The sequence below is a fragment of the Dermacentor variabilis genome, chromosome 9 (assembly GCF_050947875.1).
Source record: "Dermacentor variabilis isolate Ectoservices chromosome 9, ASM5094787v1, whole genome shotgun sequence".
NCBI classification, from domain to species: domain Eukaryota; kingdom Metazoa; phylum Arthropoda; class Arachnida; order Ixodida; family Ixodidae; genus Dermacentor; species Dermacentor variabilis.
The window spans coordinates 45,465,901-45,487,470 of NC_134576.1; the positions used below are offsets into that span (position 1 = coordinate 45,465,901).

Consider the following 21,570-nt stretch of genomic DNA (forward strand, 5'->3'; position numbering starts at 1 on the left):
TCATGAGTGATGATCTGCTGAACCCCAGCTGGTGCCCTGCTTGCTCTTAGTGGCCACCTCCTGGCTCTCTCAATTATCAATCCTCTTTTCTTTTGCAGCGGGACATACAAGGAATGCTCCAGCAGGTCTTCGATGAAGTAGCGGCGCTGCGAGCCGACATAGCAGATCTGCGCAATGACGTTTAGTGCAGCCAGTGGCCTTGTAAATAGTTTATTTTTTTACCGTTTAATGTTTTACTTGTATTAAAGATGTATATTTAAAGAGTGCGTGTATGAAAATGTGTTCGGGGCACAATTCTATTGTGCCCCCAAACTAATGGGCAGCCAATTTTCGCGGGCCTAAATATTGAAGAATGTGCGCACACCTGACTGTTAGGTGCACCTTAATGGAAACATGGACCTGAATGTACTATGCCCCCAATTTATAAATGCTCGGATCACTCGCTTGGGCAATTTCGCTGGTAGGCAAGATTCTAGACAGACCCTGCCCAAAATTGACGTAGCTAACCATATTTGTACGATTCTAATGCACACCCACTTCTCGCTGGCTTTAATTTAAAAAAAATAATAGTGCAGCTCAGTGTAACATGTACCCGAATGTATTATGCACTCAATTTGTAAAAGAAAAATATTGAATGTCCCCACGTTTGCTGTCAGAATAAACTAGATGTGCAGAACTTTGACAGAAGGGGCACCTATGTTAAAAAGCTTTCATAGTGACAGTGGTGCATCGTCGGCATTTGCACTTCATTGGCCGCAGGTACCAAGTAAACAAGATATTCCGGAGCGACTACTTTTTATATATACTACTAGCGCTTTCACAAGACATTACGTGACTCGGCATAGGACTCATCGAAATGTGTCGCCGAGAGCGTTCCTGGCACTGCGTAGATGGAAAACTTAGCATAATGCCAAAATAGCGCCAAAAACGCTGGTAGCCATATATGCCGATTCATCCAGTGCAGAGTTGCGCTAAACCTTGCGGAAATTATTGTAGTAGAGTACAAAATCGGAGAAGCAAGCTTTAGTCATGCAGCGATTCTTATTCCTCATTCATAATTGTCAGGCCCTCAGCCCAGGGCTTTCGTTGACAATGTATTGCCCTCGCTACCCATTCCGCGAGCCACATGGCCTCCCATTGTGCCGTGGATCTGTCGTCTGTACTTTTGAGGTTTAGATTGTGTGTGCAGGACTACATGGTGTGAAGTAAAGCTCTTGTACAATCACAGCGTGGGCATTGTGGTCAGTGGCACAGTAGCCATAAATGTATTTCATGGGACCAGCCACTAAGACTTCATCTCTCTTAGCATTGAACATGATGATAGAAAAAACACTTGAATTTCCTGTCGTGTCTATGTCTGGGGTCGGGAACCAAGAGAACAGTTTTCCCAGAAATTCTAAACCCTTTGACCTCGCACTCCCCTTGAGAGATTGCACTTGGAGGGATGAATAGTCTGTGGAGAACTAAAATTTGCATTGAGATGGGCAATGTGTATGAAATAAACGAAATCAATAAAATGCCAAACAGCTGGGCAAGGCAGCAAACTTAGATTTTTGCTAATGGTCCACAAAATCGTCCATCTGTCCATTTTTGGTGAACGGAAAAAGTATCCTTTGTCAAAATCACAACATCCATAGTTTGCAGTAAAGTAAGGGCTAGCAGCTCCAAGAGATTTGAAAGTGTCTCCTGATAGCCAGCTGTTCTGAAGACTGTTAACTCATTTTGCAAGGATGGGCCCTCAGCAGCAAGCAGCTCGTGTTGCGATGGGGTAGGTGAACCTCAGCTAGGTGACTGGCCACGGTTGTCTGGTGTCAAGGGATCAAATAGTGATGAGACCCTCTTCCTACGTCCATAATTTTTTGCCACTTTTGTTCATGTTGCCTTTTATGCGCACCCTTCCCCCGGGCCTCCTTGTATCCATCACCCCATTCCTTTCCAAACTTTTCAGTCTGTCACTGTCACATAGTGTCACTGGAAAAAGACTGTACAGTGGCATTCATCATCACTTACCGGGTTGCACGGCGGCGGCTGCCCTTTACATTATTGTATTTTTGGCTACATTTTCATAGCGGCGCCACTGCATGGAATAGTCGCTGTGGCTATTCACCTACTCCTTTCCAACCTGTTGCTGTTTCCTAGCTTCGCTTGCCCTATAACCCGATCCTTGATATGTTTGCCATGTGCAAGTCACCCTTCTGTAGGTCCTTCTTTGTTGTTCCATATTTTGCACTATATTTATTAAGAACATGTACAAGCTATGGCCCCTACAGCAAGCTATCAAGTTAATTTGCCTAATAAAGGTCAGAGACAAGGAAAATAAACAGGGGCGGTGCTTATGCATTTCCTAGAAAAGCAAGCCTAAATATTTTCTGAATGCTTTTCTTCCGTGCAGCCTCGCCAGCAATTTGGTCAAGTACAATAAATGAGAAGCTCTTTGACGACACTAAGCCCTGGTGGGGAGTAACGATGCCCCCATGTTTTATGCACATGCTCATCCCATCTTTGCCAGTGTGCGTAATCTTCAGCTGTCAACAGTTATAGTTAACACAATCCCGAATGAGGTAGAAGAGCACCTTGGTGAGGCCACAATGTTCTGCCCACTACAAGCGCTGTGCAACAAGTTTCTCATACTTTTCTCTCCGTAAGCGGCACACTCCATGCGCCCATTTGTCCTAAGGAGTGTGGTCTTAAACATATAATGGTCCTGGACATTGGATTCATGGGCATGAGGGTACTTCTGCTGTCGCCTCTTTGTTCAGCTCAAGTATGCTTGCAAGCAGCACACGTTTCTTTAAGTAGAAAGGTCAGGCTGCACATCTCTTCCACGGAAGATATTGTCAGTGGCGCACTTTGTGGCCGCAACTGCTGACAGGTGCAAAGCTAGGGCTGGTCGCTCTTTGGTGAACGATAAAGTCATTTTTCGACAAAGAAAATTTTGCAGTAGCTTCAGACAGTGTTTTGCATGCTTAGTTGATTTTTCCTTCAATAAAGCTTTTCTCTCTCTCTCTCTCCAGTCCCATCATCTCTATGTGCCTGTCATAGGTATGTCGTACCAGAAGGGATGGGGGGAGGGGTCACAGCAACGCTGATGAAATGTCGTGTTCACTTGAAAAATGTCCATTAACGTAGCCAAGGCACCCAAAATTTCTGGTATCTTAATAGATAGCAGAAATCTGCTTGCACACTTTGAAACGGGCTCTCTTCATTGACCGCTCACCCACTAGTTGGTGTGTCCCCTGCATGGGAGGTGAAATGCTTGAGTAAATTGCTCTAATATTCACTATTGTAAATACTGTATGTATTGTAAGTAGGCCCTCTGAATTTTTTTGTTCCCCCTCTGCTTTTTCTGATTCTGTTCTCTCTTGATTGCACTATCCCCCTTTCTGGCCAATGTTCAGCTGTCAGCCATCGCCAGTGCGGCCAGCAAAATTTTGTTTATTGAGCACATGTGTGCATTTTTGCACAATCGGGTGCGAGCGGATGTGGACGTGTAGTAAGCCACACCTTTCCTCTACTTGTAGTGCTGGGCAGTATCGAAGATGCATGTATCTTGGACACTATCTTGGATACCTCATTAGTATCTTGTATCTGTATCATATGTCTGGCAAGACAATATCTGTATTTCGAATACTTGACAGAATGTATAGTGTATCTTCAGAGGCAAGATACTGCTATCGCAATGTCACCGTAACAAACTATGAACGTTGGCTGAACTCCACTTCTCAATCTGATACTGCTGCCACTAGGTCGCCCGAATAAAACTTGAGGCAGCGACATTCTTTCTGCCAGAGCCTCCAGCGAGAGCAGGCAATAAAGTGAGTTTGTTTTTGACGGAACGGTGCGAGCGCCACCAAGTGACTCCACTCCAATAAAGACTCACACAAGCGTCTGCGCGCACCTATTTTTTTTTAATTGGAGAGTTTTAGGTTAGGGGACGCAAGCCGCTTGCGTCCGTTAACCTAAAAGTCTCTATTTTGTTCTTAGTTGCGTTGTTGCCATGACACTCGCTCGTAGCCACCATACTGTGCTGCATACACCCATGCATGTGGCGTGAATGTCACTAAACGTCCTCTTTATGCCAGCTGATAAGCGGAAAATAAAAGGTCATTGCAGCTTTATGTACACTCTCTATGCACAATTTGTCAAAAATTCTGTTACCAATGTTCCTGCTGCTGTATACCTGTCCGATAATCCGGTATTATGTAAACAATGTTTACAAGGTAACTCCACAGCGGTATTTGCGCCATTGTGCAGCGGCCTCTTATTGACGCTCTTAGAATTAGATGGCGACCAGCTAGCTGATTGGCAAGCAAAGCAGCAACTCCCATCAATTACAAAAGTGACTAGCAAAAACATCTGACAGCGCAGTGTATAAAGAGCCATGCTAAGCAGCTAAAGCAATCTCAGTATTTCAAATTTTTTGTGTTTGTTCCGGTATGAAAATACACTTCGAGCTAAAATTTACTAACAGCCAATTTGCCCAAATGAAACAAGGTTGGTCATAGTTAACTTGCTAGCAAACACTGTTGTGCATACGCATTTGCTTCTACATTATGTAGAACTATAATAAGAAATTTGCGAATGTGTCTAAGTATCTTACGATACAAATGGAAAGTAACACATTGGATATATTTGCAGTAGTATCTTGTATATATCAGAAATACTTGTTGACCGAGCATCATGCATCGCATCTCAGTGCAACTGAAAAGTATCTTTGCCCAGATTTGCCTATATGTTCTTGGGGCGGCGGTGACGTTCTGTGCGTGTGCATGGGAGAGGTGACTGCCCCTATGACAAGCCCCCAAACCCCCTCCTTTCGGACTGCCGCTAGCTATTGACTTGCCTTCATATTCAAGCTTTCTTTTACATCCATGTCTTTTTCTGAGCACATCTCCTGAAACGTTCTCTTCCTTGAGAAAGGTTGGTCCAACCCCTCCCCTCTGGCTACGCCAATCATTATGGCGTTCTCTTGCGCACTGAGGGTGCATATCCTCTTGCAAAAGACTTAAAGGCAAGGTTTCTTTGCCTCTTCCCTCGACTTTTGCACTGCTGCTGCTGTCACTGTGTCGCATGCCGTATCAGGAGGTGGTTAATGGCACACAGCAGGAGTGCGGGATAAAAAGGCAATGTCAAAAAGCATGCCTTGTTTGGCAGGAGCATGGCCACAATGCCCTCTGGAGCTCTCTGCAAGTTGCCACAATGCCTTTTCACCGGAGATGCACTGCAGAAGCTGCAGTGCTTGCCTCTCGGCTCATGTGCAACAGTCCGGAGAGGGAGTAAAGAGGAGACAGAGAATGGGTAGAACTGGGGGCGTATGCGGCCTGTAGAACGTACTCTACGTCGCGTATTCATTCACTGTATCGAAAATGGCGCCGGAAATACTTCTGAAAGTGCACGCTTTCTTCTCAAAGAAAGGCGGAGAGCCCGCCCGGCGGCGGAAAAGTTCAAAAGATGGCGCTACTTCTAAAGATTGATTGATTTTAGGTAGGGTGTGGTCACCTGATTACCTGAATGATCGGTCTTGGCGCGTGGTCTGCTATTTCCTGAAAGGCGCCAGCAAGCGACTACCACATTCTGTTAGCTGTCTGCGAGAAGCATGCAGAAACGCAACTGCGCTCTTATTTTTCTTGGCTTTAGAGAAAAGCGCTTTTTAATTGTATTTGAACATTATAACAAAAAACAAACAGCACGTAGGACAGGACAAAAAGAAAAGGCAAGGCAAACATTGCAGTGTACTTGCCTACCCGTTCCAACAGACGTTTATTTTTCGCCAGTATACTGCACAAATGTCACCGGATCTCGTAATGTTAAATCATATTCCAACGTTACGTGAACACGTTTTACTCTAGCAAAAGCTGGGAACGCCTCCAAACTCAACAGCAAGGAAGCAAGGAAAAAAAAAACACCGCCCGAGCACTCCGTACAGATAGTTCACTAGCGAAGCTGAAACGTGCGGCCCCAGTGTGTATCACTGGGTTAATCCCGACCGTTCATTGAACGACGGCTTCGTAGGCTTCCGAATCCTCGGTACGCAATTCCTGCTTGCGCTCGGCTGCACGAGCCTGTTCTTGTGCAGGGGCTGCAGCATCGGCACGGCGTAGACGAGCTCGTTCCCGGTTCAGCTCGCGGCGTTGCTGATCGAAAGCCACCTGCTCCTCAGAGTACGTATGACGCGTGGCTTACCCATTTCGGAACCGAATAGAAACCGCTGCGCGCGCGCTCGGCTGTGATGGAGAGCAAAGACTTTACTGGCACAGCCAATCGCGCGCCTCCCTTTCTCTTTCTTTTTTCGCGCATGCGCATAAGGTTGCGCCGGAGGAGGTTTCGGCATACATGCGACGGACAGACGAATCCGCGAGCCATATACTGCTTCGCTGTAAAATGTCTTTCCATTTTTATTTGACATTGTGAAAGGGAATGCAGCAGGTAAATTATTTGCATGGACAGACTTGCAATCGGAAAGCTGCTTGCAGTGACGGAGCTGTACAGAAAACCTTAACATTAAATCTGCTTTCTTTCTGGCCGATGCGACCTTTTCTGAAGAGCTGAGGCTCTTGCAAGCATCTTTTGCGGCAAAATGCATTCGTAGCACTATGTATGAATGAAGCTCTGCAGTAGTGGTGTCATTGTATACGGGACAACCGACATATGCCACATCAACATGCCCATGCGCGTCAAGAAAGGTCCGAAAAGCGGCGTTTTCCGTGTGTACAATGCCCGCCGTCCCCTTGAGCTTGTCGAAAGTAACTTGCATGGTCGAAGCCTTCAAATTCCACGACTCAAATGTTGCACCGTCCTGCATATCAGGCTGCCCCCGGCGCGTTCACCACAATCCATGCCGTCACTTGCGTCAATTTCGTCGCATAAATCCCCATCACTTGGGCGGGAAGCAAGTTGGGCGGAAACCACTGTCCTCACTTTTGGGTGGTTTTCTTGCTGGCTTGGACGCCTTTTGTTTCGACAGATGCTCAGGTATGTTCGAAAAAATTCGGGGCACCGCGCGCTAGCTCAGTGCCCACCTGCCTCGCGGTATCGCTACGGTATCTAAAGAAAATCGCAGTTTCGCCCGGAAGGCGAAGCATTGATTGCGATACCAAATTAGCAGACAGGTATACTAAGAATAGCAGTTTTATCGGCCGTACGAACTTGGCACTCGCCCACTAAAACAACAGGCATGTTCGCGCGCACAGCCAAACATGAACACATCACACTCGATGACCGCGGGCACTCGCTGTCAAAACGCTGGCGTGAGCAAGTGCGGCAGCAGCAGCGAGCGAAGTGGCCTTCATGCCATAGAGAAAGAAATCGAACAGAAGGCACACTCGGCAAAAACTGGTAACAGGAAACGCTTCACGCCTAGTGTTCGCCCCGTCAGTTAGCTGACGCGAGCATCGAAAAAAAAAATGATTTACTACATTTTTTTTAATTCTTTCCGGCTAAACCTAAAACGCTTTGCGTATAAATGAACTTATACTTTGCGACTTCTTTCACTTGCGTCACCTAGCAACAAACTCACTGCACGCCAGATGCCCCAGATGCATGCGTCATGCACCAGACACGCACCGAAGCGAGCGAGGCCGGCTGCGCATGTGTAGTGCGCCTGTTCGGCGATCCGTCTTATTCACTTTGGATGCAGCTTGTTCGTTCGGCTCCCAGCGTATTTCTGCGTTCCTTCTGCACTTCAACACAGCATCACTGCACTATTTGACTACGTCAAAGTTAGAGATCTTGTTTTATAGTCTGCAATGCATTTCAAGCAGTTTAGGCTTTCACGGCACGGAACAGAGACTTGTGACGCAGCGAAAAAAAAAAAAAGCAGCTCGGCCGTCCTGGCGTAGTTAGAGTTAATGACTATTACTGGGAGATGTTTGCGACGCTTTCAGTGGGCCCCAACATTATTGTGACTCATTTTGGTATCTTTAAGGCACGCTCGCCGCACCCGGCTTTGTGACGTAGTTAGCGAAAAGCAGCTCGGCCGTGCGACGCAGTTTCGCGAGCACTGAATCTTACTGCGACAAGTTTTGCCGTTTTCTCTGACCCCCAACATAATTTTAACTAATTGCGTTACTTTTTGGAGTACTTTTGAAGCATAGTGGTAGGGCCTGCGCTGGGGGGGGGGGGAGGTGACGCAGTTAGCGTTACAACGCCGCTCGGCTGTGGTGACAGTTAGTTTGGCGTGTACTGAATCTTAGTGTAACAAGTTTGTGACGCTTTCTATGGCCCCGCATTATATACCTTCTTTGGGTACTCACGCTTGTCCAAAACGCGACAAGCGATTGCCAAGAATGATAATCCGGGAGTGTGTTGCTTACGCCGACAGAACGCGCAAAAGATAAAGCCGAGGAGCTCAAAAACTAGGAGCCCGAAAATTATCTCTTCTGAACCACTGAAAAAGGCTTTGCACCCACGCATTTGTCTTGACTGCGAGTAGAGGGCATTCTGCGAGCGTCTAGCACGATCTAGCTGAGAGCCTGTGTTGTGACCAAGCTTGTAATTTACTTTTTTTTTCAGCTGATGCTATCCGGTAGAGCTTCGTACCGAACTACTAATGCTTACCTGATGCCGCAACGTTGGATGAATGCATAAAAACCCCGGAACGAGCATTTATTTATTTATTTATTTTCACGTTGTTGGGAACTCGGCGCTGACGCCCGTTGTTGCACCTGGGTCGCAAGCCCCAAGGGTAGCGTTGGCCTGGCGGCCTGGGGTACAACTGGAAGCATCCGAAGGTCCCGGCAAAGCATGAGTCGACTGGTAACAACAAAACAACTTGTTTATTCTAACATCGCAAAGAGTTGGCGGTCAGGTTGACCGAAGTAGAGAGACGGGAGTGCACGTTACTCAACAGAAGAAATCGGAGCCTCTCTTGGCGTCCGGGGGCAGCTGCTTTTATACTCTCGCAGTTGAGGGCAAGAAGGAACCCCTCTATAGACGAGCACGTAACTGTGCCGCTCGGGCACAATGGGATGAGAAGGTGGCGCATACGTCGTGCCGGCGCCGCTCGGGCACAATGGGAAGAGAAGGTGGCGCATACGTCGTGCCGGCGCCGGTCAGACCCCTCGCTTCACAGTTGGGGGAGCTCCTCTCCCCGGCTGCCGCGCTTCGACAAGCGTGGGCACCAACATGCACATACACACACACACGCACATGAAGACACGTGGCATTGGAACATGCCTGGACGCGCTTGGCAGGGAGGCGTAGCGGCGGCGCCGAACGGGCCAAAATGTCTGCCGCTTTGAACGAAGCCCCGGCGTCCGTTGCATCCGCGCCGGCTTTACCGCGCGTCGTAGGCGAAACGTAACAGACCGCCCCGCCGGGGGAAGGAGATCCCGATGGTCAGGGGACTGCATCCGCTGTCCGGAGGGATGTCGCTCGATGATGCTCATAACCGAAGTCGGGCGTCCCTCGACGTTTCTTGAGCGCAGCGCACAGAGAAGGCCTCGTTCTCTCGTTCAGGTTCGCACGGGACACTGCAAAGTGACTTCGGGAGAATTGCCATTTTTGTTCTCGTTCCCGGCAAGCGTTAGAACTACGCTGAAACTCAACCGCTTAGTCAGCAAGCACGGCACAACCCTCACTAAGCCCTGCCAGGCTCTTTCCCCTTTTATACCACTGCCTAGTTCCTTACAGTAGTCTAGCAGCACTCAGAACGCGTCCACAAATTGGAAAATTGCACTAGAAAGCATGTCATCACTTTGAAACACTAAACAAAAGCAATATGTTAAAAATCCTGCCTCAGGAAGAAAAACATCAGTAACAAACAATTTTGAGGCTGATTCCTACGTTAGGGGCTTCGACTTAAGCCATCGGCGTTACCGTTGAGACTCCCCTTTTTGTAACGCACCTCAAAGGAATATTGTTGCAAAGCGAGGCTCCAGCGCAGGAGGCGGCCATTTTTGGGAGAGATGGTCTGCAGCCATTGGAGAGGGCAGTGATCCGTCTCAATGATAAACCTCGAGCCGGCTAGATAGCATGACAATTTCTGAACGGCCCACACGAGACACGCACACTCTTTCTCGGTGGCGCTGTACGCCTGCTCACGACTGGTCAGCTTACGACTAGCATACAGGACGGGGTGTTCCACTTCTCCATTTTCCCGTTGGCACACACAGTACAACGCCCATGCCTCGCTCACTAGCATCGCACTGAACTACGAACCCTTTTGTGTAGTCTGGCGATCGTAGCACAGGCTGGCTTGTTAGGGCACTCTTTAGGGCGCTAAAAGCTCTTTCCTTTGTCTCGTCCCATACGACTGTTTGGGGCTCTGTTTTTCTTAGAGCATCCGTCAGGGGAGCCGCGATATCAGAGTACCTGGGGATGTACCTCTGATAGTAGCCGGCGACACCTAAGAACGACCGAATATCGGTCTTCGTGCGCGGTTGCGGGAAGTCTCGCACAGCGGCCACCTTTATTTCAGAGGGGCGGCGACGACCCTGACCAATCACGTGACCGAGGTAGACAACCTCGGCCTGTGCTAATTGGCACTTGGGAGCCTTGACTGTCAAGCCTGCTTCGCGCAGGCGGGTTAGCAATGCCCGCAAGTGTGCCATATGCTCAGACCAGGATGCACAGAATATCGCTACGTCGTCTAAATACGGTAAAGCGAATTCTTCCTGCGCCCGCAACACTTTGTCCATGAGGCTTGAAAAGCAGTATGGCGCGTTCTTCAAACCAAAACTTCAGGACGGAATGTTCCCATTGGTGAAATGAACGCCGCATAACTACTAGGCTCTTCTGTAAGTGGAATCTGCCAATAACCCCTGACAAGATCTAAGGTGGAAATAAACTGAGCGCTACTAACTTTCTCAAGGCGCTCCTCGTTGTTAGGGATCGGATAAATTTGATCCTTAGTGATGGAATTAAGCCTGTGGTAGTCGACGCAAGGACGAGGTTCGTTGCCCGGTACCTCAACTAATATCAAAGGGGAGGTATAATCACTCTCACCCGCCTCAATAACACCGAGCTGTAGCATTTTCTTTACCCCAGCCTCCATAATATCGCGCTGGCGGCGTGACACCCGGTACGCCTTGGATCGTACTGGCTCTGGGGAGGTAAGTTCTATTTCATGAATAAGGACAGAAGTCCTACTAGGCCTCTCAGAGAACTGACCTTGAAACTCTTGTAAGAGCTGGTGTAGTTCGGTTTTCCGCTCAGGCGACAGCGGTGCTTTGCTGATTAAGTCACTAATGACTTGATCGGTGTCTTCCCTGTTCGTCACTGAACCTAGTCCCGGAAGCTCGACCGGAAGCTCTTCGGGAACGTTTACCATCATACACACCACTGCTTCCCGTTGTCTATAGGGTTTGAGCAGATTACAATGGTAAACTTGCTGTGCTTTCCGTTTTCCTGGCAGACTCACCATGTAGTTAACGTCCGGCAGTTCTTGAACAACCCGTGCTGGGCCCTCCCACTGAACGTCTAGTTTGTTATTTAGCGATGTGCGCAATATCATGACCTCATCGCCCACCTCAAAACGACGGGCCCTGGCTGTCCGATCATAATAAACCTTGGCCCTCTGCTGGGCCTTTGCCATTGCTTCACCTGACAACTCCTGTGCCCTTCTTAAGCGTTCGAGGAGCTTAAGCACGTTCTCCACCACGACTGGGTCGTCGTCCCTGCCTTCCCACGAGTCTCGAAGCATGCGAAGCGGAGACCGCAGCGAGCGACCGTACACCAGCTCAGCTGGCGAAAACCCCGTAGCCGCATGCGGCGCGGTCCTTAATGCAAACATCACCCCAGGCAGACACAGCTCCCAGTCCGTTTGTTGTTTAAAACACAATGCTCTCAACACGCGCTTCATGACGGAGTGGAGCTTCTCAACGGAATTCGACTGTGGGTGGTACACTGAGCTCTGTAACAGCTTTACCCCACACCTTTCGAGAAAGGCTGTCGGCAAAGCGCTAGTAAACACTGTGCCCTGATCTGACTGGGTTTCCGCAGGAAAACCAACTCGCGCAAATATGGACAGTAGTGCATTGACTATCTCAACTGAGCTGAGTTCTTTAAGCGGCACTGCTTCAGGGAACTTTGTCGCTGGGCAGATCACAGTCAAAATGTGTCTGTACCCCGTGGTTGTTACCGGCAGAGGTCCCACTGTATCAATAACGAGCCGTCTAAAAGGCTCCGTAATGATAGGTACCAACTTCAACGGGGCCCTCGATTTGTCCCCTGGTTTGCCCGCCCGCTGACAGGTGTTACATGTCATCACCAAAGTGTTCTGCGTCACGAAAACACACTGGCCAATAGTACTCTTGCAAAAGACGGTCCTTAGTCTTCTTAACTCCTAGGTGTCCGGACCACGAACCCCCATGCGACAAGCGCAACAGATCGTGACGGTAGCACTGAGGCACGATCAGCTGATCGAACTCCACTCCCCTGCGGTCTAGATACTTCCGGTACAGGACCCCACTTCTTTCCACAAAACGAGCATTTTTCTTGGCGATACCTTCCTTGACATTGCAGCGCATGTTTTCTAGGCTGCCATCCTTTTTTTGCTCGGCTATCAAAGCCGACCGGCTGACATTTAGCAACCTATTAAGTCCATCTGACGTAGGCGCGATGAGCAAATCTGCAGATAGCTCTTCTAACTTTCCCGTGTCGGGCATTTCCTCTCCAGTACCTGGTGCCTTCAACGCTACAGGCTCAATTTTATTCAGTTCGGACGTGCTCTGAATATCAGCTTGCTGTGCCTCCGACCCTTTCTCATTGTTTGACAACGTCGGCCCCGCAACTACCACCTTTGCAGCGAGCTCCCGAACTCTCGATCTGGTTAAGGCCTGAACGCTAGCCTCACCAAACAAAAGCCCCTGCTCGCGCAGGAGGTGATTGGACCTGTTCGAAAATAGGTACGGGTACTGGGGGGGCAGCATAGATGACACTGCGGCCTCCGTCTCAAGCGCTCCGAAAGGTCCTTCAATAAGCACTTTTGCTACGGGCAGACACACGCTATGAGCTTCCACGGCTTGCTTGATCCATGCGCACTCGCCTGTGAACATATCGGCTTCTACGTAAGAGGGGTGAACTACATCCATTGTAGCGGCGGAATCACGAAGCACTCGGCACTCTTTCCCGTTCACGAGGAGGTCTCGCATGTAAGGCTCGAGAAGCTTCATGTTCTTGTCAGTGCCGCATAATGACAAAAACACGACTTTTGTTTTTGTTTCTGGACACTGCGCCGAAAAGTGATCCGGCTTCTGGCACGTATAACACACGCGCGCTTGCCTCGTCTCGAACCGCTTTCTGCGTTCGGCTTCGGCTGCCGCCGTCTCCTTAGGTTCGGTCGGACTGCTTTCACTCGCATCCGCACTACGTGTGTCCCCCCTTGCTCTCATGGGCGTGAACTTCGGCCTCTCAAACTTGGAGCCAAATTCACCCTTTTGACCGTCCTTAGCTCCGCGAGCCCGACGAGTCACAAACTCCTCGGCTAGCTCGGCGGCTTTAGCCACTGTACTAACGTCTGGCCTATCCAAGACCCCGTACCACACGTTCTCAGGTAACCGACTATAAAACTGTTCCAGCCCGAAACACTGGTTCCCCGCTCACATGGGATCGATCGTGGGAGGCCCCACAAACCTCAATGAGCTGGCCTACTCCAAGGCGCGAGGTCTCGCTTTCCGCGACCATGGAGAACTCCAACGCCGGCCCGCAGTAGTGGAGAACAGAGAGCAACCGACCACATACAATGAAATTGCGCAGCACTTTTATCTCGGCAGGAGAGACTTTCCCCTTCCACACAAGAAGTTAAATAGAGCGCAGGCATTGACCCTCAGATTATTGCAAACAGACTCGTATCCCAGCCCAGCTTTATTCCACAAGCTTTATCCCGACACCTATGCCACTGATTCTTGCAGGCACTGCAATGACATCGCTAGCCTAGACCATATGCTCTGGCGTTGCCCCTCGTTACGAGGCACAGAACAAATTAATGAGGACAAGTGGCTCTCCGCTGTCAAGAGCTCCTATGCCGGGGCGCAACTATGGGCTGTCCAGAGGGCCCACGATGCGGCGATCAGGTATGGCCTGACTGTCCCAACGTGGGAGCGGCCCGCAGCGCGCTGAGTCGCGTACCTCAGGACCTTCAATAAAGTTTTGCATCCATCCATCCGAAACACTGCAGAACTTTCTCGTGGTCACCAAACTCTTTCTCTTCTTTGAGCCACTCCTGCATGTTTGACATAAGCCTGTAGGCAAACTCTGTATATGACTCACTTCTGCCTTTCTCATTTTCCCGAAACTTCCGACGGAATGCCTCCGCTGACAGCCTGTACTTTTTAGCAGACTCGATTTCACTTGGTCGAAATCCTCTGCCTCCTCTCTCTTCAAGCGAGCGATTACGTCGGCCGCCTCGCCGGGTAACAAAGTGAGCAAGCGCTGTGGCCACGTTTCCCGAGAGAACTCCTGCTTCTCGCACGTTCGCTCAAAGTTAACCAGGAACAAACCAATGTCCTCTCCAAGCTTAAACGGCCGCATCAGGTCAGTCATTTTGAACGATACTCGTTCTCCTGCACCGTGTGCCTCACTTCCATTACGAGCGCGTTCCATCTCTACCTCGAGACGCTTCATTTCTAAAGCGTGTTGACGGTCGCGCTCCTCTTTCTCTTTTTGCTCTTTACGTTCGCGCTCCTCTTTCTCTTCTTACTCTTTACGTTCGCGCTCGTCTTTCTCTTTTTGCTCTCTACGTTTGCGCTCCTGTCTTTTTGCCGTCTCCCTCTCCTCAATGGTCTCAAGGCATTCCGACAGCTTGTCATCCTCAGCTTCTAACTGAAGAATAGCCCTTAGCAGTTCTGGTTTTCTGAGTTTGTCTGAGACATCCAGACCCAACTCTCTTGCAAGCTCCAGCAATTTCGGTTTGCGCAATGACTTCCAATCCATGGCTGCTCTGAATGCTGCTTTCTTTACTGCCTACTATTGTCTTGCCGCAAACTAACCCGGCAGCAACGACAACCACAATTACCAGCTCTGTTTCTGACACTAACAAAAGCTTGGCAAACTCAGAAGAAGAAAGTCCCGCACTCACCAAACCTCGCAGCCAAGAATTCAGCGCAGTCGTTCCGCTGCAGGCAACCAGTCATCACACAGGGCTCGTTGCACTGCTCCCGGATGGTCGCTGTGCTGCTCAGCGTACAGTCGACCGCATATCTTCGCTGCTGGCCTCCGTTGTCGCGATCTCACCGCTGGCAACCTGTTGTTGCATCTGGGTCGCAAGCCCCAAGGGTAGCGTTGGCCTGGCGGCCTGGGGCACAACTGGAAGCATCCGAAGGTCCCGGCAAAGCATGAGTCGACTGCTAACAGAACAACTTGTTTATTCTAGCATCGCAAAAGAGCGGCCGGTCTGGTCGACCGAAGTGGAGAGACGGGAGAGCACGTTACTCGACGGATGAAATCGGAGCCTCCCTCTTGGCGTCCGGGGGCAGCTGCTTTTATACTCTCGCAGTTGAGGGCAAGAAGGAACGTCTCGTCAGAGGCGCACGTGACGCGGGGCACGGACATGCTGAGAGACACGTTGAGACGAGTAGGTGACGCATCCGCCGGGCCGGCGCCGTCAGGCCTCCTCGCTTCACAGTTGGGGAGCTCCTCTCCCCGGCTGCCGCGCTTTGACAAGCGTGGGCACCAACATGCACACACACTCACACACACACACACGAAAACACGTGGCATTGAAACATGCCTGGACGCGCTTGGCAGGAAGCGTTGCGGCAGCGCTGAACTGGCCAAAATGTCCACCGCTGTGAACGAAGCCCCGGCGACCGTTGCATCCGCGCCGGCTATACCGCACGTCGGAGGCGAAACGTAACAACACGCAAAATTACCGCATGACTGGCCGCTCCAGGCACGCAAGTCTTCCCTGATCCAAACTTTTGTTGCAGTTCCGACAAAACACAGAACCTCTTAACGTCTCGGACCGACTACAAATGGCTATAGACGTCTTAGTCTACGGGAAGAATGAAAATAGATGTTCTTATAAACACAACCTAGGTGCCTGAAATACGCTAGTAGATAGGTATCTTAGGTAACAACTCACTACTGGTGTCACCGGAGTCTTATTTTGGTAAACGCAGTCAGAACGTCTAACTCAAGAACTTCTCTAGATGTGTTGTCTAAAATGGCATAAAAATACCAAACGGCACGTTAAATGTATGTTGTCCATCGGTGTTGATTATCAAAAGAGGGCACAGAGAAAACGAGCTCACAAAAGAAACATAATAATCTGGTGACAATGGAACCTAATTTTATCAATAATAAGGGGTAATTGTTTTCACCCCAGGGTGCGTGCACAACATCTCGAAACTAAGGTACCTCGATGCCCACCTTTCTGGCATCGAGGCACCCTGCCCGAAACCTTTCTTCGATGCTCGCACAGCAGGAATGGACAGCAGGAGCTAAGCACTGAGGTCAGAGTACTACGCCAGTGCGCTGCGATTAGCTGATTAGCTTCGGCGGTAGTCAAGCACACAAGCTATAAATTTGTCAGGCATCTCGTTCCATACTGGCAACGCTGGGGACAAGAATTTTGAAAAGAACAGCTGCTGTCGCACGCAACGTTTGTCTCGGTGTCTCAATGGTGAGTTCGGTTAGGTACGTTATGATAGCTGTATGTCGTTCTCAGCTGAAATCGGCTGAATTGTTCGTTTTCGCCGATGACTCACTACCACAATGTCGTGACCTGCGCTCGCCGCCACCGTTGTGATCGATGCTTCCTTGTACATCGTACGTTCACTTAACACTTTTTGCAGTTGAACTTGACTTTTCATTAGTAATGTCTGAATTTTTTAGCTGTTTTATGATTAAAACGTTACCCACGACAACTACAGGTGGTCGGGCTCGCTTGCCCTGCTGGTTTCCGTCATAATCTGCTTGTTTATGTTTAAGTGTTTATGGAAGTGTTTTATTTAAGTCTGATATCCCCCTTTCTGGCAAAGCGGGGCACTGACTGAATAAAGAATAAAGAATAAAAAGTAATACAAAACAAGCAGAGGGATCGAATGCAATGCAGTGCGCTAGTTATAATCATCAACCAGACTGAAGTCGCCCTTTGATTTTTTGTGTCGTACTTTGTCAATGTACTTGTCCTTGACGTAATAATTGCGCTGGTGCTTTGGTCCAAATAAGCTGCAAGATTAAACTGGGTGCCTCATTTGTGGCTGAAGTCAAGAACTGCTTGCCATTTATTAGTGAACGACTGTATTTTATTTCATCTGTAATTGAAAATCTGATTTTCAGCTGACTCGATTCTCTCTTATTTCGTCTTTTTCGCTGTATAGGTGGCTCGTGCTACCTATCGTCTCTGTTGATGCTGCCTGGACGATGGGACGTCGTCATCATTATCAGCGTAAGTCAATATACTGTTCTCTCAATGGTCATTACACTGCTTTATGTATGGGTTAAAATCAGGAATCACCCTGAGTATCAACTTCATGCGAGCGATCTTACGTGCGACGGCGACAAGTGACGCGACGAAGGTAGCTGTCGCGTTCGCTCGTCAACACCACGCGAGCGACAACTTCGAGCAATGTCTGCCCGCTGTTGCCAGTATGTGAGGGCAGCAACCGAAACTGGCGTGACGCGTGCTCTATTAAACTAACTTATTTTGCTGCATAGGACAACATAAAATATTTCTGAAAGTCTTTCAGTAGGTTTCTTTATCTTTATACGCCTCGAAATTCAGTCATTTGCTAGTTTCGTGAGACAACCGGTAGTATTACTGATGCACATCCTGCTCTGCCTTCGCGCTATTGGCTAGTCGCTAATAGGATTTCCGGGCGACGGGCGTTGAATTCTAGGTTTCCAAAATCTAGCGATCGAGCGACGAGAACGAGTGGTCTGTTCGCGCGACAGCTCGTTTCTTCGCTCGAAGCCGTCGTTCGTTGCTGTCGCGCACAAAATCGTTATCATGGAGTTTGGGCTTTATGGTAAGATTGCTGGTTGGTCTTTTACAAACGGGCACTTTTTTGCATTGATCCCTAATAAGCTGCCACCATTATTACCTGTTTTCCAGCACCTGTGTGCAGTGCAGTGACGGCTTACTTCAACTGCTAAAGCTCTAAGTAGTCATTACTATGTGTAATAACTCAGAAGTTAACTCTGTTTGTCACCCTTTGCAGTATTCCATACACGAAGTAAATGTCGAGAGAACAGTGTGCGTTGTACCTGGGTATATGCACACATGTATGTGCACACATATATTTAAGCCAGCGTGCAATAAGTTCTGTATTCAAAAACGTTCTTTGTGATCTAGCTTTTTCTTTGCAGTAAGCTACTCTGCAGCATCAGCACGGAGTCTAATCTCAATTCTTTGCGTGTACTGCAGCGTGTGGGCTTTGCTGGTACGAGTGAGAGAACGTGGTCCCGGGCTCCCATACGAGAACGAGCTTTGATATGGCTTTGCCCCCATCGCCACTCAATTGGCGCCTGCCGAATAAATGCTTGTGCAGACCGGTTTTTGGTCTTATTGCAGGTCCGTTCGATTTGGTTGCACCACTGCTGACCAGTTCATGGCGGTGTACAAGAAGTTCAGCAGTTGTGCAGCTCAATTTCTCCAGTGCAGACATAATGCAACACTCTAAACGAATGCCGAGGTGCAGACGCGCAGACAAAAATTTCGTTTGATCACGTCATGAAGTACTTTCGCTTTTGTATGGCGTAAGTTTTTCTGATATCCGTGCCTCATTTAATAATGAATTAGAAGTGTAAACGCTGCCAAAAACTTTTGGGAATGTCCATTAAAAGTCTTCAATTGTTCTTGTCAAGGTATCCGTTAGCTAACATTTAGCGTAAGGTTAACAGAGCTTACTGAATTACCTTTAGTCGTCTACGGCTAAAACATGTCTTGATGAAGACAGCTATTAGAATTTTGCATTAGCTGTTCAAGACATTTTTTTAGACATCAATTAGCTGCTTCTGTTTCATGGTTTTGCCTTTATGCTTCGTCTTGTTTTGAAGTGTTATTCATGCATGTGCCAAAGAAATTACGTGTTCTTTTTGCACCGTAATACAGCCGAGTTGCTCAATACACCCTCTGACCAAGTCCTTCCATTACATTGCTAGAGTACGCCGTTGAAATTACATTCATCGAGCGACTGAAGCTCAATGCAATGTGGTGTACGATCCGAAGAGGTCTGTGTGTTCGTTGAAGGCAGCAAGAAGAAAGACTGAATGCTATATCCTTTAGTAACATCATGCTGTCGACTAATAATGGGGACGGGTAACTTACCTTTTCTCATTATTCTGTGCACAAAGTCTGGAAATATATAAATACGCGAACACAAAATTTGCAGGGCCGTAAGTTGAAATGTCACAATTCAGGAATAAATATAATGCGGATTCAGCGGACGTGTGTCAATCTGTTTTAAGTTGTTCTCTCGCACGGTTGTGCTCTCCCGCAAACGTGATACGTGACGTGATGCTCGTGCCAGTTGTTTCAAAGAGATACCTGGCGTCGGCACTAAAGAATTAAGCGTTAGAACATGGACTTCTTATGTTGGGAGAGGAAGGCTCGGTCGCGCCGTCCGACACGCCGTTTAAATTTGTTTCGTGTGTTTAGTATTCGGCCAAACAGCGGCAGCAACGGTCAGCTGCGGTCGGAAGGTTTCACAAAGAAGGCTTCGCTTTGTAATTGTGACCAGCGATGGAGACACTTCAGAAGGAGGCCATTGGCAATATCGCCTGATGTAATTGGAGGCGTTCCACAATTATGTGTGGTGCTATCGTAATTAGCCGACTCACACACGCCCTTCCGTATCAGGCCTTGACAAACCAAGAGATTAAACAGGCAAACGCAATAATAAGAAAAGCCTTCAAAGCCGCCCTTGGTCTTCCCGAATGCACTAGCACAGAGAGATTCGAGGGACTGGGCCTGCACAATACTTTTGACGAGTACGCAGTCGCGACGTTATATGCTCAGAAAGAACTTTGTTCTTTGTTCTTCAACTCAGGGCAGGGAAGTATTGGCGAGGTTAGGCTTTCCACTGAGACCCCAGTATTGCGGAGAGGAAACGGCACAGATAGACCGCAATGTTCGATCGCACCTCGCGGTGGCCCCAATTCCCAAAAACATGCGCCCTAAGTACCATCCCGGACGACGCAGAGCAAGGGCAAAGACCCTTCACAAATGTTTCGGCATGGGACCGGGGGTGTATTATACGGATGCCAGTCGAGCCAGCTCAAACACTTTCACCATAGTCTCTACATGCAACAACAACATAACAACGGCATCCTTCAAAACCGCCTCGGCATGCGGGGCAGAGGCTGCAGCCATCTCCTTGGCCATTCAGGACGCCGAGCGCCAAACCAATTCGGCTGTCATATTATCCGACTCACAAGCGGCTTGCCGCCTGTTTTTACAAGGAACGGCACCCAAATCAATAATCAAAATTTTAGGCACTCAACTAGAGGGGCACCACACTATCGTCTGGTGTCCGGAACACGAGCGACTGGCAGGAAACGCTAGGGCAGACCGTATTGCTCGAGGTTTGAACGTCCGAGCAACGGCATGGCCTCGTGACATCCTCCTACAGCAAAGGCAGGAGCGGAGACGTTTTGGACATCCTCACTCCGATTTAAACAGCGAACAGGAGAGGGACTGGCGTCGTATTCAGACGAATACATACCCCAACCTGCACCACCTACACAGAATACACCCCACGAGGTTCACAGACGAGTGCCCGTGGTGCACAGACACACCCACATTAAAACACATCACATGGGAGTGCCCCAGGAGGCCTCCGCACATGGACAGTACCATATTACACCAACATCCACTAATGAGGAATAGGCAGTGGGAGGCATGGCTTGCGGACGAGGGTCGGGAGAGCCAGTTGGCTCTTCTGGACCAAGCCCAGCGAGCCGCTCGCGCCAGTGGGGCCCTGGAATAGGGACTTCAACCATCGTGCCTCATTTTATTTGCATTGAATAAAGTTTTACTCTCTCTCTCTCTCTGAGGAAGTAGTGCAAGCCCCACTAGATAAGTTTTTCACAGTGCACAACATTTATGCTGAAGAGCAATAAGGATATATAAAAAGAAAGTCCACTGAGACAGCGTTAATTAACATTGTGGAAAAAAAAGCTTAGAAAGAATATTATTAACCATGGGTACCTTCATGACCTAACCAAGGCTTTTGATTTTGTGAACCACGACATATATTGCTAAAAAAACTTGAAAAGTATGGCATTCGGGAAGCACCTTTAAGCCTAATTAGCACATATTTGAAAAACTGGCAGCAGTACGTAGTGGTTAACAATATGTCGTCATCCCAAATGATAACTAAAGACTGCATTTAATACGCAGACGATACCAATATTTTCATGAAAGCTTGTACGGAAACAGATGTTTATAAAAAACGCAATGATGTCCTGCTAAAACTATCTAACTGGCTTCAATCTAACTGCCTTCCAGCAAAGACAAACAAAAGTAAGTATATAATTTTCACTGCAGGAAAGACCCTACTAAAGAACACTAAATCATTAAACTTCAAGAACTCTCCTTTACAAAGGGTTAAGGAGACCAAATTTTTAGGCCTGTACTACGACAGTCAACTACAGTGGCATAAACATGTCCATGAAACTACACTAACC

At 48.6% G+C, this 21,570-nt stretch overlaps 1 protein-coding gene across 3 annotated transcripts in view; it reads left to right on the top strand.

Annotated features, from left to right (window-relative positions):
* The window catches only part of LOC142592652 (protein NEDD1-like), a 137,605-nt gene extending 137,339 nt beyond the window's left edge, over positions 1-266 (top strand). For all 3 annotated transcript variants that reach the window (XM_075704214.1, XM_075704216.1, XM_075704215.1), the window contains one exon: positions 99-266. In XM_075704214.1, the coding sequence (XP_075560329.1) occupies positions 99-185 (87 nt within the window). In that variant the 3' untranslated portion in view covers positions 186-266. The remainder of the gene's footprint in view (positions 1-98) is intronic.
* The last annotated feature ends 21,304 nt before the right edge of the window (positions 267-21,570 follow it).